The following is a 15483-nucleotide window of genomic DNA, read 5'->3' as shown; positions in this document are numbered from 1 at the left end:
ATCAGCTGACTCCAGGTGCTTTCCCAGGAGGCCTCGGAAAGGCTGGGGCTTTCCCCGCCCCCCAACATCTTAAAGCATTGTATGGATAGCTGGGCCCTCCCCCATCCCTCACCGCAATGTTCAAACCCTTACCTCCCCCCAAGCGCCACAGCAGCGAACACAAGGCCGCAGAGGACACGCTGTTCCCCATTGTCCAGAAATGGGTTTTATTCTCAGCTGAGAGACAGCAAGACTGGTAGCGGTCAGAGAACCATACAGCTGCCAGCACAGCACCCCCACGCCCGAGGAGGGGGTTGGGACAGGAGGATGGCAGAGGGGGGCTGGCTGTCCACAGGCCGGGCATGACACTGGGGCTCATTGGAGGTGGCACGCTTTGGAGGGGATGTCAGGGTGACAGTGTTCGTAGTTGGGCTACAAGATTCCTCAAGGACAGCACGGTGATTGATTCCCGACACCAGAGGCGATGCTTGGCCATAGCTATGTTTGTGTATATATATATATATATATATATATATATATATACGAGTATTTATAGGTATTTATAGAACGGGGCAGGAGCAAGACCACAGAGGGGCACGAAGTTTCACCAATGTCACACCTGGATGTGTCAGCTCACCACTACAACAGACTAAGTCACAGGTGGAGGGGAGGCTCTGGGGGCTGGGTAGCCACTGTCAAGTCACTGAACAGCCGTCCGGGCAGGCTTGGAAAGGGAGATCTCCGAGGAATAGGAGGGATCTGGTTAGAGGTCGAAGGGGGGCCTGGGGCTCTCAGGACGGGATGGACTTGCCTGACCCGATCGGCTGGCAGTTGGAGAGAAAGCAAAGAGAGAATGGGAGAGAGAAAAGCAGGAGAGAGCTGGTAAGGCAAAGGCAGCCAAGTCCGGAGGTGGCAGGGGGAGACGAGGGCATGGGCAAGGGTTCTGGAAGAGAGGAGAGAGACGAGAAAGGGAAGGTGGAAGGGAAGAAACTGGAGATGGGCAGGGGCCAGAGCTTCATGGGGGCCTGGGGTAAAGCTGGGGGCAGCCCCCACCCCACCACTCACGCTGTTCTCTCACACACCACCAGGCAGTGCACCCACAGCTCCAGACACGTGCTCGGCCCCCTCTGACATCCCTCTTCTCTGGCCTCCCTCCCCATGTCTTTCAACCCACTGGCCCGGGGCCATCCCTAGACTCAGGGGGTGTGGGGCCGTGAGCCCCACGCAACAGTCCCCAGACCTGATGGAGAAAGACAGGAAAAAAAAGAACACTGTTCGAACCAGGAGGCTAAAGCTAACAGCATGGCTGGAGGGAGCACTAGAGGCCCTTCTGGGTGGGCGGAAAGCCCGTGAGTCCCCCAAAGGGACCCTGGGGAGGCAGGGAGGGCAGGCGGCCGGATGCCAGTGGCCACAGGCTTATAAGTCTAACAGGGGAGCCTCAGCTGGTCGGGGGACCGCAGGTCGTGTAGGTGAGGCTGGGCCCTTCCTGCTGGGGAAAAGCAGAAGAGCAAGAGTCAGCACAGGTGCAGAGCAGCAGGCGGGTTCACTGGGTGAGTTTGGGGGGGGGGGCCCAGCCGGGGCAGAACTCAGAGAAGCCAACTTGCCCAGGTCCGCAGACACTGTCACCCCTTTGGCCAAAAAGGGTAGGCCACCCCCTAGGAGCAACAGGTCCAGGTTGGGGGAAGCCTGCGGGCTACCTAGCGTGCTCCACCTGGGGCCGAGGAGGACGCTGGAGTGATGAGACTATGGAGGCCGGGGAAGGGGCTGTGAGACCTGCCTGGCCTGTGAAGTGTGCTCTGGGCTGATGGTGTGGATGGGACACCCAGGCCCTCCAAAAACACTTGACCATCAGAGCCTTCGCCCCCCAACTGCTGCTCAGCTGCTGACACGCTTGAGGAGGTGGGACTTTGGACCTCCCCTGCCCTGAAGCTCTTCGGGTCTGAAGAGCTCCCCGGCGGAGAGCTGGCTGCCCCCGTCCGGGCAGCAGGGCTCACTCAGGTTGGGGAAGAAGTGTGGCACCCCAGGGTGAGGTTCCAAGGCCTCTCTGCCTCCTGAGTCCAGCCCTACACACCACCCTCACCAAGCTCCCTGCTCCTGACACCGTGAACCACGAGCTCTGCGCTCTTCCTGATGGCTCCAGAGGGCACCCCGGGGGGCTGCCAGCTTGGGTGCGGAGCCTGACCCAGGACCTCCCCAGGCTCTTGCCAAGGAGCTCGTGGGCGGCGCTGAGTCCCGAGGCTCGCTGAGAAGGGAGGTGAGAGAGCCAGCTGGCAGCGAGAACAGGAAGAGGAAAGAGTAAGTCTGGAGCTGGGGAAGGGAGAGGGAGGGGTTCCTGCCTCTGAAGTCCCAGGTGCGCCCTGCAGTGCGGAGCTGGTGCAGCAGGGGGCAGACACACCGTTCATGCAGCAGGCGGAGAGGCCTGTACCTACCGTGGCTGACGCTCCTCAGGGGTCACTGATAGTGATTCTGAAAGACAGCACGAAATCAACATGGCAGTTCACACGCACGGATGGGGCGGGGCCTGGGGCTGGGGGACACGCACACGCACACGCCCGGGCGTGCACACACAGGCGGTGAGGCCCCACGGCCCCGCATGCACACACTGACACACATGCCCACAAACAACACGCATACACCGCCCCCCCCAACCCCACCCAGGCCCAGCAACCTTGCTGGCCGGTGGCACGTGCAGCGTGGATCTGGGGCATGCAGCCACTGGGCACACTGAAGCACACACAGCGCTGCGGTCACAACACAGAAGCTTGCTCGCCTGCCCGCACACAGGAGGCAATTGGCACCAGCTCCCTGTACACTCGTGCCTGGCGTGCTCAGAGGGCCACCTGCATGGCTCCAGAGGGGACAGGCCTTGCTTTCTTAGAGTCCAGCTCTCACATCTCCACCCAAGAGCCTTATGTGGCTCCCTACTGCCCATGGCATTGAGTCCCAACAAGACAACCTCTTCAGTGGACTTTGAAGTTTCTCCAACCTGCTCCACCCCACCCAGGGCAATCTTTTTTGATTCTTCCTCATTCTATCTGCACTCTGCTCTGGCCAGCAGCTCTTAATGCATTCCACACTAAACCTTTGCCCACCTGCTGCTCCTTATCTCAAAGCACTCCTGGCTCTTCACCACCTGAACCTTATCTCAATCAGCTCTGGGATCTCACTGAAGTCAAGCTGCCTTGAAGCTTCCCAGACTGCTCTCTCCCTGAGGCCATGACTTCCCATGTGTCAGTCAGACCAGAGTTGTAGCAGGTACCAAATATTACAGCTCTCATGTCACACCTCAGCACAGGCTTGGGCATCTCAAATACCCTTAGAGATCTGAACTCAGGTTGGAAGTTGGCAGAGCGTTTCTATGGCCACTTTTGCAGTTAATGTGGTATCTCTATCTATAGTCACTGTCTCCCCTGATCCCGACTCCAGCCCTGGGAAGGCAGAATGTTAAATATCACTTCGTAGAAGGGAAACTGAGGCCCTGAAAGGGAAAGCGACTTGCCTGAAGGCCTACTCCAGTCCAGTGTCCCTGAACACCACCATGCTGCCTGCTTTAACCCCTCCACCTTGGCCATCAGGTCATCACAGAGCAAGCCCCATCTCTGCTTCATTTTAGATTCATGGATGTTAGACCCATGGCCCTCCCCTCCAGCCATCTGGAAACATAAATGGATGCTATTGGTCTGATGTGTGCTTCCTCAGAGAACATGGCCAGTGGAAACAGGGCAGACAGAGTTAAGACATCAGAGTGACCTTCCTTGAAAGAAGATCATGGGTCAAGAAGGCAAAGGCAAGGGTATGACACAGAATCCTTCTCCCTGGAAATTTCTGGGAATCGGCAGCCTTTACCCAACTTCTGCCCTCACACCCACCACCTTGGTCCAGGCTGGGTGGGGCCAGAAGCAAGGAGAAGGAAGAAAACCATCAGGCTCTCCCATGGCTCCCAGACCCCTTTCCCAGCTGCTCCATGCCCTACCACATGCCTGGGTGCCATTCTTATACTCTCACACCCGTGTGCACGCCCACACACACATATCACACACCTTGCTGGTCACACAGTCACAACCTGGCCTCTTTTCCTGTGGGACAGAGGCCGGACAACCTTGAGGACAGGTCCAAAGGTTCAGGACTGGGGAAGTGGGGGCACCAGGGTAGCCCTGAGTGTAAGTGAACAAAATCTACCCATCCAGAGAGGATTTGGGTTCAGATCCTCAGACCTGAGGTAGGCTCCCTAGGGGCTGGGAGACAGCAGTAGAGGATGGAATGGAGATCGAAGGAGAGCAGCTAGAAAGGAAAGAAGGGATGCAGTGTGGGAGAGAGAGAGTGAAAAAGGAGGGAAGCGCCATGCAAGTGCTGGAAAGAAGAGGGCAGGTGGGATGAGCCCCACCGCCCCCTTCCCAGAAACGACCACCTGCGGGACTCAGCGCTCCCTGGGGGCAGGCTCCGCCAGTCCTCGGCAACACCCCCAGTGGCTCTGGCACCCACGGTCCGAGTGACTTGGACAGAGGCCCGGCTCTGGCGACCCAGGCCGATGCTCCAGGATCCGGCCCCACCTCCCTCCCGGCCACTCCCGCCCGGCGATCTCTGCCATCGCTTTCAGCCCCTACTCACCTGGGGACCCCGGGCGGGGCGCGGTTGGGGCGCGAGGGCACCTGGGGGGGAGGACCGAAGGGGTCAGGGGAAGCCCCCGGCCTGGAGGGCACGGGGGGCGCTCCCCCCAGGGCGGACCCAGCAGGCGGAGGCCCAGGAGCAGGGCCCCGCGACCCGGGCCGGGCTGGTGGCACGGCAGGGGCTCGGCGCTGCGGCGTGGGGCTGGACGTGGGTGACCTGCGAGCGACAGAAACAGAAGGACAAGCAGGGAAGAGATGAGCTGCTCCGCCCCACACCAAGGCCCCGCCCCCAGCCTGGTGCCGACCACGCCCATGCGCGCAAAGCCCCGCCCCTCTCGGCCCTGGGTTCTCTGGGTGTTTGAGCCCGCCCCCCGCCAGAGGCTCCAACTTCCCTGCTCCACCCCGCCCGGCGGCCAGCACTCCACGGCAAGCCCCGCCCCGCGACAAGCCCCGCCCTCTCTAAGTCCCGCCCCTCGCTCCAGGTGGGAGCCACCCCGGTGACGCGGGCGCGCCACTGCCCGGTCCCGGCCCTCCTCCCGCGGGCCCCGGGCTGGGGGGCTTTGGGGCCGTGGGAGCCGGCCCTGGTACCTGCGTCCGGTCGGTACGCTCTGCACCTGCAGCCAGGAGTCGTCCACAGGCGGGGGCATGGGCGTGCTGACAGTGGTCGTGTTGATGTCGCCGATGATGCTGAGCGCCTCTTTCAGTGCGTGGTACATGCGCAGCATCTCGTCGCGCCGCTGGGCCTGCTCGGCCGACTCCTCCATCAGTGTGTTCTGGTCCCCGCACGAATACAGGTTGGCCAGCAGCTCCGAGAAGATGAATTCCTTGGTCTGCGAGTGGGCAAAGAGAGGAGAGGCTTGGACCCCGAGGCCTGTACCAACCAATTTGCCCTCCCCTCCCCGGCCCTTCTAGGAATCGGAGCTCGGGTATGGGGCTCTGCCACTGCCTAAACTTAGAGTCTCCCTTGCTTCCCCTCCTCCCCCACTTGCCCTTTTTCTCAGATGATCCAGAGAAGAAAAGTGAACTGTTCAGGTCATAGATCTAGGAGGAACACCCAGGGGCTACTAATTCAGGAAACAGGACTGATTACTCAAGCTTTATTCAACCTCAGTTTCCACATCTGTAAAATGAGGTGAATGAATACTAAGTTGTATCAGTCGTATCTGACTCTTGGCGACCCCATGGACTGTAGCCCACCAGGTTCTTCTGTCCATGGGATTCTCCTGGCAAGAATACTGGAGTGGATGGACACGCCCTCCTCCAGGGGGAAGCAAACCTGTGTCTCTTATGTCTCCTACATTGGCAGGCAGGTTCTTTACCACTAACGCCACCTGGGAAGCCCAAAATGGGTAGTTACACCCTTTCCAAAGACTTGTATGTTCCACTGGACCAAAATAAGGAAGATGACAGTTTAAAATGTTCTGAGCCCTTGAGTACCAGGTGTGAATGTGTGCCAGGACTGGGTGAAATACAAGTCTGTGTCTAGGAGGTGGGTTAATGTTCTTAAATATCCCTCAGTGTTACCTGGTCCAGGCTCTGGAATATTTGTGGAGAGAATATCTGTGGAGGTTTTTTATGCCATTGGCTTGTGTCTCATTTATTTGTTATTTAAATATACGTTAAGCACCTATTACATGCTAGGCACTGTGTTGTTACGCACTTTATACTCACTTAATTCTCAATTCTATTACTATCCATATTTTACAAATAAGGAAACAGAGGCTCAGAGAGGGTAGTTGTTTGCTTACAATCACCCAGGGAATTTGTGGCAAACCCAGGATTTCAACACAGTTCTAATTTTCCTAGGGCCATGCTTTTTCATTAAGCTACAAGTGGAAGTGGTTCTAGGGGGTATGTATTTCAAAACATGGTCTGGGAGTTCTCAAAAGATGCAGATTCTGAGCCCTTCCTGGAAAAATTTAAGCATGTCTGGAACAATTTGGTTGTGTGAATCTACAGAGTAATATGTGAAGCTCACACGACGTTTCTATTGGACAGCTCTGGCTTGGACCCCTGCCTCTCTCCCCAGATTCAGTCCCACGTGGCTGGCCTGTGCCTACCCGAGGTCAAGCTGGACACCCACTTCCCTGGTCCTACTGCCCCCCACATGGTGGTGAACCCACGTTGTTGATCATGAGATGCATGATCGTCTTGGGCATGAGGTCCCGGACAGTCTTGTTGACGATGGCCATGTATGAATCCACCAAGTTCCGGATGGTCTCCACCTGCCGCTCCAGCTGTGGGTCCATGGAGTGCATGAAGCTGTCTGAGCCGTTCTCCTCTGTCTCACTGGCCTGCCGTTGAGAACAGAGGGCATCAGGGTGGCTGGGCCCTCAAAGCCAGGTTTGAGGCATCCCCAGGGTCCCAGCCCCTTCAAGGATGGCTAGAATGCTGGAGCACAGAGAGAAGCAGCTGGCCTATATACAAGGACACCAGCTCCCCCATAGCTCTGGGTCTCTAGGCCCAAGTGCCCACCCTAGTGCCTCTCAGGACCCCAGACTCTCATTTAGCCTCATCTTGGCTCTGACTCTAGTACGTAGAATTTGCCTTACTTTTCCAGTCCGTAAATTAGGAAAAGGACATGAAAAGGACATCTCCAAGGTACCTTCCAGATTCTAAAGACCTGGCCAGATCTGGCCCTAGGCTAGAGATGCCTGGCAGAGGGTGAGGGAGGGGCACACTCACTTTCTCTTTGTCCTGGGAGGCCCACACCAAAGCCACAGAGGTCACCACACCAGCATTGCCACCACCGCCGCCGCCACCAGTGAGTGTAGCCGAAGCAGATAGAGGAAAGAGGAGGGACTGAGTAAGCAATCTGGGCACTGCACCCCAAGTCGAAGGCAACTCTCGACTTTGTGACAGTGAAAGAGGGGAGAAAAGCGAGGGCAGTCACAAGAAACAAGCATCATATGAAAGGGATACAGGAAATGCCATCTGCATCAGAGAAAGGGTCATGTAAAATGGCATTGGAGAAGGATGGGAGGAAGGCTTAACTCTGATCCCACCCCGGGGCAGGTAGGGGGAGGATCCCTGCTATTTCTGAGCCCAATATCTCGAAAATATGGCACGACTTGACATCACTGAGGGTGGCTCCCCCACAGGACCCCTTATTTTAAGCAGCTTGTCCCTCCCTTACCTCCCCTGCCACTCACCCCAACACGCTCAGGGTACACGCCAGCCCTTAGAAAGGAGGCCTTCCAGCTATCCACCTCCTCCTGTGTCTCACAGGCCAGCTCCAGCTGCCGATAATCCTTGTAGACATTCCTGCAAGGTGGTGCCGGTGGTGAGGGGAGACAGGGCAAAGCCCCTTCACCTTGGTAGTTAAGGGCACGCGTGGACAGGGGTCATCATGCCTGCAGGACCAGTCCTGGCTTTCTTATTTCCCAGCTGCAGCAAGTCCCTTCCTCTCTCCCAGCCTCAGTTTTCTCATCTGGGAGATGGGTTAATAATAACAATTCCTGGGACTTTCCTGCTGGTCCAGTGGTTAAGACTCCATGCTCCCCATACAAGGGGCCCAAGTTCAATCCCTGGTCAGGAAACTAGATCCCACAGCCCGCAACTAGAGAACTTGCATGCCACAAGATCGGAGCTCCTGTGTGCTGCAACTAAGACCCAGCACAGCCAAATAAATTAATAAAAATTTTAAAATAGGAACAATTCCTGCCTTTTAGGGTCATTGTGAGAATGAGTGACATGAGCAGTGAAATGAGCAGTAAAATACTCTGTTAGAAAGGGACTGAGCCCTCATCAAAGGGGCACCCATGACAGTGCAGTCCCTGGTTTAGATCTCAAGCCCCACTTCCCCCTCCCTGGCTTTCCCCTCTTGGCAGCTGTATTGAATCCGCATCTCTGAGTGGGAGAAAGCCATTAGAGTCAGCCCTGGGTTGGGAAGGGAGAGGCCTGGTCCTGCCAGTATCTTACCCAGGGCAGTTACTAAACAAGTGCTTGCAGAAGGGGAGGAAGGAGGGAAGGAGAGACTGGGCGGTGTGTGTGTGTGTGGGGGGGAGGGAGGTCTGGTGGGAAGGAGAAAGGAAATGGGGGCAGGGAGCACAGGCCAGGGAGGAGATTTTGACATGAGTCTAGCACAGAGTAGAAACTCAACAAATGTTTGTCAAACGAATGACTTGCTGAGGGCTCGGGGCAGGTGCCTCTCCCTTCTGGATCTGTGGGCCCCGTGGGGGCAGGCGGGCACCTCTGCTCCGTGTTGAAGAGGGCAAAGATGTGCTTGCTGGACATGAAGCCCTTCTCCACATCCCGTAACTTCAGGTTATCCACGGAGAGCATGTACTTCTTCTCTTTCTCCTGAGGGAGAGCAAGGAGTGATGGTGAGGTTGGCGCTGTTCTCTGCCGCCCGTCACTCCATAAGGATGCTCTGTGCTGGGGTGAGGGGTTGGGGTGGGCACCTGGGACTAGGGACCACCAGCCCCCTAGAACTGCGCAGGCGCTATCTGGTGAGAGCCTGGCCCCAGAGCCCTGGGCCTGCCGGACACCTTGGCTCAAGCCCTTCCCATCACCTCCGCATCCGTGCCAGAGCTCAAGAGCCCGGGGTGGCGAGGCTGAGCTTGGCTCCCACATCCCGCCCCAAGCAAGCCCTAGATACAAGCCAGGCCAGGCCCAGCCAGGGACCCCCACACTAGGCCTCTCTCGCCCCCGGCCTGGCCGACGGGGCCTGCATTGGATAAGCCTCTGACTTCATTTCCTGACTGGAGAGACAGGGTTGGGGGGGGGCGCCACCAGGGCCTGGCGTCTTCAAAGGGCTGGCTCAGCCCCCTCCCCACAGCCGCCCATGTGTTAGCAATCAGACAGACACACAGCACAAGCCTAGAGGTGGTGAGTGTATGCAATGTGTGGGGCCGTGTTTGTGCAAATCCATGCCCGCCAGAGCATGTGCCCTCTCACCATTGTCCCTGTGCCCGTGTGTCCTTGTGTGTGCATGAGGGTGCCTGAGGAGGTGCCAGTCCGACCGTGTGGGTGAGCATATTTGTACGTGTGCACAGTTTTTTCGGTGTGCATGGCAATTATAAATATCTGTGTGTTTGCACGAATGTGCCTCTGGGACACGTACATATAGTTTACATAACGGGCTGAACCTGGTTTATCTGTATCGTCTGGGAGGAGCTATGCTTATCTGTGGGTGGCATGTGGGTGCCAGGCCTATGTGCACATGAGTCTGTAGGCTGCTCTGTCCTACAGACAGTGGGGAGGAGCTCCGGGGTCTTCAGAGGAGGTACCCAGGGATGGGGCTCTGGGAGGAGAGGAAGGGTGTCTGCTGCCTGTACCTCTTAGCCCACTGGAGACTCCACCGGGCCCATGCCCTGGGGTGGGGTGGGGTGTCGGTGTGGGTTTGGAGGACTCCGGGCCTCGCCCAGGATCTTAGGCGGTGGGGTCGGGGTGGGGGTGGGTGGCAGGGCTGGGTTTAGGAGGACCCTGCTCCCCGTCGTCCTGGTGTCATCCTACCCACCTCCCTCTGCCCACCCCCATCCACCACCCACCCACCGGGCCCATCCAGCCGCATAAAGCCCTCTTTATGCCAGGCGGGTGGCCGGGAGCCCCAAAGGGCGGCTGGGGGAGGAGAGGAGGAAGTCGCACACACGGCCAGGGAACATCTGGAAGCATTCGAGGGAGGCCCCGCCGCCACCCGCCCTGGGGTTGGACCCAGTGAGGAGCAGCCTCCTCCTTCCCGCAGGCCGGCCCCCTCCCCAGGCCCCTCCTTCCCAGCCACAGCTCCCGCTCGCCCCTGCCACGTCAAAGGAGGCAGAAGGGGAGTCGGAGCAGAGAGGGGACCCCAGGCTGGTTGGGCTGGGCTGGGGGGCCTTGCATCTCCGGGACACGGGGCCGAACTCACACCCGACGGACAGACACTGCTGCCTGGATGGATCATGGGACCCCTCCACTCCGTCTACCCAGTGTTTAGACTATCTGTTCAGGACTCCCAAATTGTACAGTAGTCTGCACATTGGTTAGGCTGGGCTGGGTTAGACCCTCGGCGCCGCTGCTGGAGACCTGGACCGACCCCCGCCTGCCATCCCACAGCCGGAGCCTGGAGCCGGGGCAGGGGGCTTGGGGGGCACAGGGTGGAGGCTGGGAGGAGGCACCGAGGGAGCTGGGGGTGGGGGGGTGCCAGGCTGCTGCGGGATGGGGTGGGGGTGCTGATGGGTGGTGGAGGGAGACTGAGAAGATGGGGGGTCAGTGAGGGCTGGGCTGTGGGTGGCCAACTGTCTGCCCAGAGGGCCACCCAAGTCTCGAAGAGCAGATGGCTGGTGGCTGGGTGGAGAAGGGGGACAGATCAGCCTCCCCGCCGTCCGGACCACCTCTGTGACCCCAGCGGTTTTAGTGCAAAAAACAAAAAAGTCCACTCACATCCAACATACACAGGCACCCTCACCTCAGCACCAACACCCGCCCCCACTCAGAAACAGACATTCCCGCATTCAAATTTTAAATCACACATCCAATGTCCCACGCACACACACAAGTGCGCACACACACAAGCTCACACAGACACACACTCACACCCATGCACAATGGAACTCTGGTCCTCTCCCATCCTTACATCCCCAGTACATACAATACATATTCTCAAGCGTGCCACACGCACGTCCTCGCTCCTGGAGCCCACTCGCCACACTTACACACCAGTGCTTCCACACTGAGCACGGACACACATGGTCTGCCCCCAAACACACACGCAGACCCTCACATACCAAACACGCCCTGACGCTTATAACCCAAACACTCTCCTGTCAAACACCCACTCGCCACATCCACCCGGCCCCCACCTCCCAGCACTCTCTGCCCACCCCACTCCCACCCCCACAGACAGCGCCAGCATCACACATGACTCAACTCAGATGTACACACAAAACTCCCAAAAGACACCCCCCATGTACACACGTACGAGGCCGGGGGGGCCCCTCTCAGATATACTTCTTCCTCCCCCACAGTGTAGCCAGTCGCTGGCCCTCAGCCCCAGCTCACAATGTCCCCCGGCCCTGTGTAAGGAACTGCAGCCCCAGGGCACCAGGAGTTGTGGGGGCCAGCAGTCGGCACCCCCCCATCCACGGCACGTCTAGGGAGCCTCCCTGGGCGGCAGAGCAGGAAGCGACCCCCACCCCCCGCGTGCCCCGCCACCTCACACTCCATCCCTTCAAGGGGCCCCGGGCTCTGGGAGAGGCCAGGGTTGGGGTAATGAGGTCCAGATGGCTTGGCGCCCCTGCCAGTGACGACAGAGGGGGCCCGCCCAAAGTGGGGAGGGGGGCCTGCCTGGGACAACTCAGAGGGGGGCAGGGATCACCAAGGGGGGCTTGGAGACCAAAACCGCAGGCCACCACCCCAAGCTCTGCTTCCCGCTGTCCTTCAATGGCCCCCTCAGGAAGAAGAGGGTCCCTTCCCCCACTCCTTGGCCAGCTGGAGTTCATTACCACAAGCCCCCCCCGCCCCCCCCAACTCCATCCCAGCCTTCCCTGCTCTCTCTGGTCACCTCTGGAATCCAGATGTGGAAGCCAAATAGACTGGTTCTTAAAGGAGACCAACAGCCGGGGAGGGAAGTGGCAGGGGGGTCTATGCCTGGTGGGCAGGGAGAGGTTTGGTGTGGCACCTCTGTGGGCCCCATTGGTCTTGGACCCTCTGGCTGGAGGTACCCTGGGCATCTCGCTCGGACTGCGGGGCCTGGGGGACTGGGGTGCAGGGGTTAACAGTGTCTGGCAGCTGGACTGTGTGTGTCATGGGCCTGTGGGGGCCACAGAGGAGCAGGCACGCCCTGGAGCAAGAAAACAGGAAGGCTGAGGGACTGGTGGGGTCAGAGAGGGACGCTCAGCACCCCTGCTCACCCTCTCTAGGGCGCTCAGCCCCCACGCTCCCCCATCTGGCCAAGCCATCTTCCCCATCCCGCCTGGATGAGCCCCCAGAATTGCCTGCTTACAGTCCTTACTTCCCGCTTCCACTCAAAACTCTTTGATGGGACTTTTAAATAGCCCCGTTGGGAGACTTCCCTGGTGGTCCAGTGGTTAAGAATCTGCCTTCCAAGGCAGGGTACATGGGTTTGATCCCTGGTTGGGGAACCAAGATTCCACATGCCCTGGGGCAACTAAGTCCTTGCACTGCAACTAAGTACTGGACACAACCAAAAACAAGTCAATCAATCAATGAAACAGATATTAAATATGCCAATTTGGTGGTCCAGTCCACTCCAAGCCTGTGGTAGGATCTAAACCTGACTCTGGCCACCAGACAAACCTCTTGATGACAAATGTCCCTTTACTTACCTCATCATCCTTATACCAGGACAGATTCTCAGCAGTCAGCACAAACCAATACTCCTTGGAGCCTCCCTTCATGATGCCAATATTGTTGATGGTCAGCCAGCCCTTTCGGATGACCTGGAAGGTGGTGGTGGGGGGGACAGGAAGTCAGTGGACAGAGGCCAAGATTCCCCATGGAAGATGGGGTAGGCAAAGAGAGACACTCAGAAGGCCACCCCTCCCTCAGCTCTTGGAGGCCTGGCTGGTCAGGGAGGGTGGGTGCCAGACCTGCCCTGTTTTGAACCACAAATGAACAGAGTGGAAGACAGAGGTCAGTTCAGGATAAAGAGCCTCTGACAGTCAGAGCCATCTGAGTAGGCAACTGGTGGCCTTGGTAGGGGATGAGCTCCCCAGTGCTAAAAAGTGTGCAAGCTGAGTTTAGGTGGCTGAATGGGCAACATGACCCAGAGTATATCTTCTCAGCTTAAGAGTCAGCTTGTTCAAAGACTTGTCTCAGGGACTTTGCACATGCTGATGTTGACTCTGCCTAGAAAGCACTTCCTCCTGTTTGGCTGGCAAATCTGACTCCATTCTCTGGGCATAGGCTCAGAAGTCACATTCTCAGACAGGCTCTCCCTGGCTCCCAGGATAATCAGAACCCATATTATAATCTTTCATCACTCCCTGACGTTTTCTTCTATGATGATGACTGGGATTTTGAATCTGTGTGTGTGTGTTTGTGTGTGTGTGTGTGTGTGTGATTACTAGTTGATGTCAATCTACCTTGCTAAACTGTGAACTCTGTCCCCTACTGGTGTATCCTAGTACTTGGCAGTGTGCTCCGCAGACAGTGAGTAAGTGATCAATAAATATTTGTGGCATGAATACATGAAGGCTGCCACAGTGGGGTTCTAGGAGTTTTTGTCTCCAGGTCCCAGACAAGGGGGCGGTGGTAGAATGGTAGGCGAGGGTGGGGGTTGCTGAGCATAAATTGCCTAGACTCCTCTTCCCTGGGAAAACCCAGAATAATGGGCAAAGTTCTCTTTCCACAGCAGGAAACAGCTGGCCCTGGGACCGTCCTGAGCCATTGACACAGATCCGGGCCTGTGGATTCTGCTCCAAGGGTAGGGCCATCGACTAGACCCTGGTGGTGGGCCAGACTGAGGGGATGAGGGAGCTGCTTCCACTCCCTCCCCCAGGCCCTGGCCTCCCTGGCTTCTCCCCTGAGCATCCAGAGAAGACAGAGGAGTCTGAGGCTAGCAGGAAAGTCCTCTGGGGTCAAGCCTGCTTCTGAGGCTCTCAAAAGCCTGCCCCGCTCTCAGCCCTCCTGTACCATCTCTGGCTTCCCTGAGAAGCCTGTGGAGAGCCCAAGTCACACAGCAGATCACAGATAATAGCTGCCTTAGCGGTTAACAGGGACAAAGAGCCAGGTGCCCCCTTGAGCCTTCTCCCACCCTATCCCCATCTGGAGAGGACTCCCTCGGTGTCTTGTCACTGTCTTTAGAATTGAGTCCGAATGCCATACCCTGGCCCTCCATCTCCAGCATCTGACCAGCAGACCTCTGTGCCCTGCTCCTGCCTTGACTCCCAGCCTTTGTGCTCCCTCGGCCACCGCAGCTCTGCCCTCCTCCCTGCTCATCCAAAACCCCTTTCCAGAGCCTGGGCACCGGGAACCTCGTGTTCCCCCTGGGGCCTGACTGCAAGCCCAACCTACAACGGGCAGGACTAGAGTCAGACTCCTGTCCAGGGGCCAGCACAGTGTAGGCCCCAGTGAGTGTCTGCTGAATCAAATTGCTCTGGGATATTGCATGAACTCCTTCCTTCTAATGAGCACCTACTGGGTGCCAGGCACTGTGTTGGGGACTAAGGATTTACTGGTAAACAAGACAGACCCAGCCCTTCTCCTTAGAGGGCTCAAGAGGGAAATGATATGATGTCAGTAAGCACACAAACACCAAGATTATCACAAAGACACCATGGCCTCTGGAAAAGCTCCGACTCTATGGCTGAGGGTACAACTGGGGCTGAGAAGTGATGTTTCAGCAGAGATCTGAAGGACAGAGCAGGTGAGGAGGCCCCAGTCTCTTGACATTTCATTCATCTCTTTCCTCAACTCTCTGGTAGGGATGCCAGCTTAAAAACATTCTCTCTCATCCATCCATCCATCCCACAGATATTAAAGAGCTCCTACTCAATGCCAGGTCTCTGCCAAACATTCTGGCCCATTCCAGCCCATGTGGTCTCCCTCTGGATGAAGGAGATGCTTAGCTCGTGCACACCAAAGGACAGATTGGTAGGACTCTGTGTATGGCTAAGTCTTGCCTCTGGCCTGAGTGCCTGTGCAGACACCCATGTGTTGCTGTGTGCAAGCAGCTCAAACCAAAAGGTCTCTTCTTGACCCCTGAGCATCCCTGCTACAAATGGATCCCCTCCTCCCCCTCACTATACAAACCAAGAGCCCCAGTCCTGGTACTTACCAGAATCTCATCCTGCAAAGAGGTAACCATAGCAACCACGAGAGGCATCGGGAGAGAGGAGAGAGGGTTACTGAGGCAGAGTGGGAGGCTTGTGGCTGGCATCTGACAGGCTCCCTGGCCCCTGTGGGACCCTTCCCCTCGGGGGAGGGGGCTCTCAGAGCTTGGCGTCCATCCGGCACC

General features: G+C 57.6%; 1 protein-coding gene across 19 annotated transcripts in view; it reads right to left on the bottom strand.

Moving 5' to 3' along the window:
* Window positions 1-182: 182 nt before the first annotated feature.
* Window positions 183-15483, bottom strand: part of DNM1 (dynamin 1) — a 44344-nt gene continuing 29043 nt past the window's right edge. For 2 of the 19 annotated variants that reach the window (XM_070453653.1, XM_070453648.1), the window contains exons 14-22: window positions 15304-15315; window positions 12851-12964; window positions 8779-8888; window positions 7739-7850; window positions 7272-7283; window positions 6710-6880; window positions 5175-5416; window positions 4588-4803; window positions 183-922 (exon numbers count right to left, since the gene is read on the bottom strand). In XM_070453653.1, coding sequence (XP_070309754.1) covers window positions 634-922; window positions 4588-4803; window positions 5175-5416; window positions 6710-6880; window positions 7272-7283; window positions 7739-7850; window positions 8779-8888; window positions 12851-12964; window positions 15304-15315 — 1278 coding nt within the window. In that variant the 3' untranslated portion in view covers window positions 183-633. Of the gene's footprint in view, window positions 1469-2408; window positions 2446-3177; window positions 3180-4587; window positions 4804-5174; window positions 5417-6709; window positions 6881-7271; window positions 7284-7738; window positions 7851-8778; window positions 8889-12850; window positions 12965-15303; window positions 15316-15483 lie in introns of those variants that run through there. The other 17 variants (XM_020874765.2, XM_020874764.2, XM_070453725.1 and 14 more) reach the window with 13 other exon arrangements.

This window comes from Odocoileus virginianus, chromosome 2 (assembly GCF_023699985.2).
Source record: "Odocoileus virginianus isolate 20LAN1187 ecotype Illinois chromosome 2, Ovbor_1.2, whole genome shotgun sequence".
Taxonomy (NCBI): Eukaryota; Metazoa; Chordata; class Mammalia; order Artiodactyla; family Cervidae; genus Odocoileus; species Odocoileus virginianus.
Note: the sequence above shows the minus strand (reverse complement) of the source record. Positions and strands in the feature narration are given on the sequence as shown.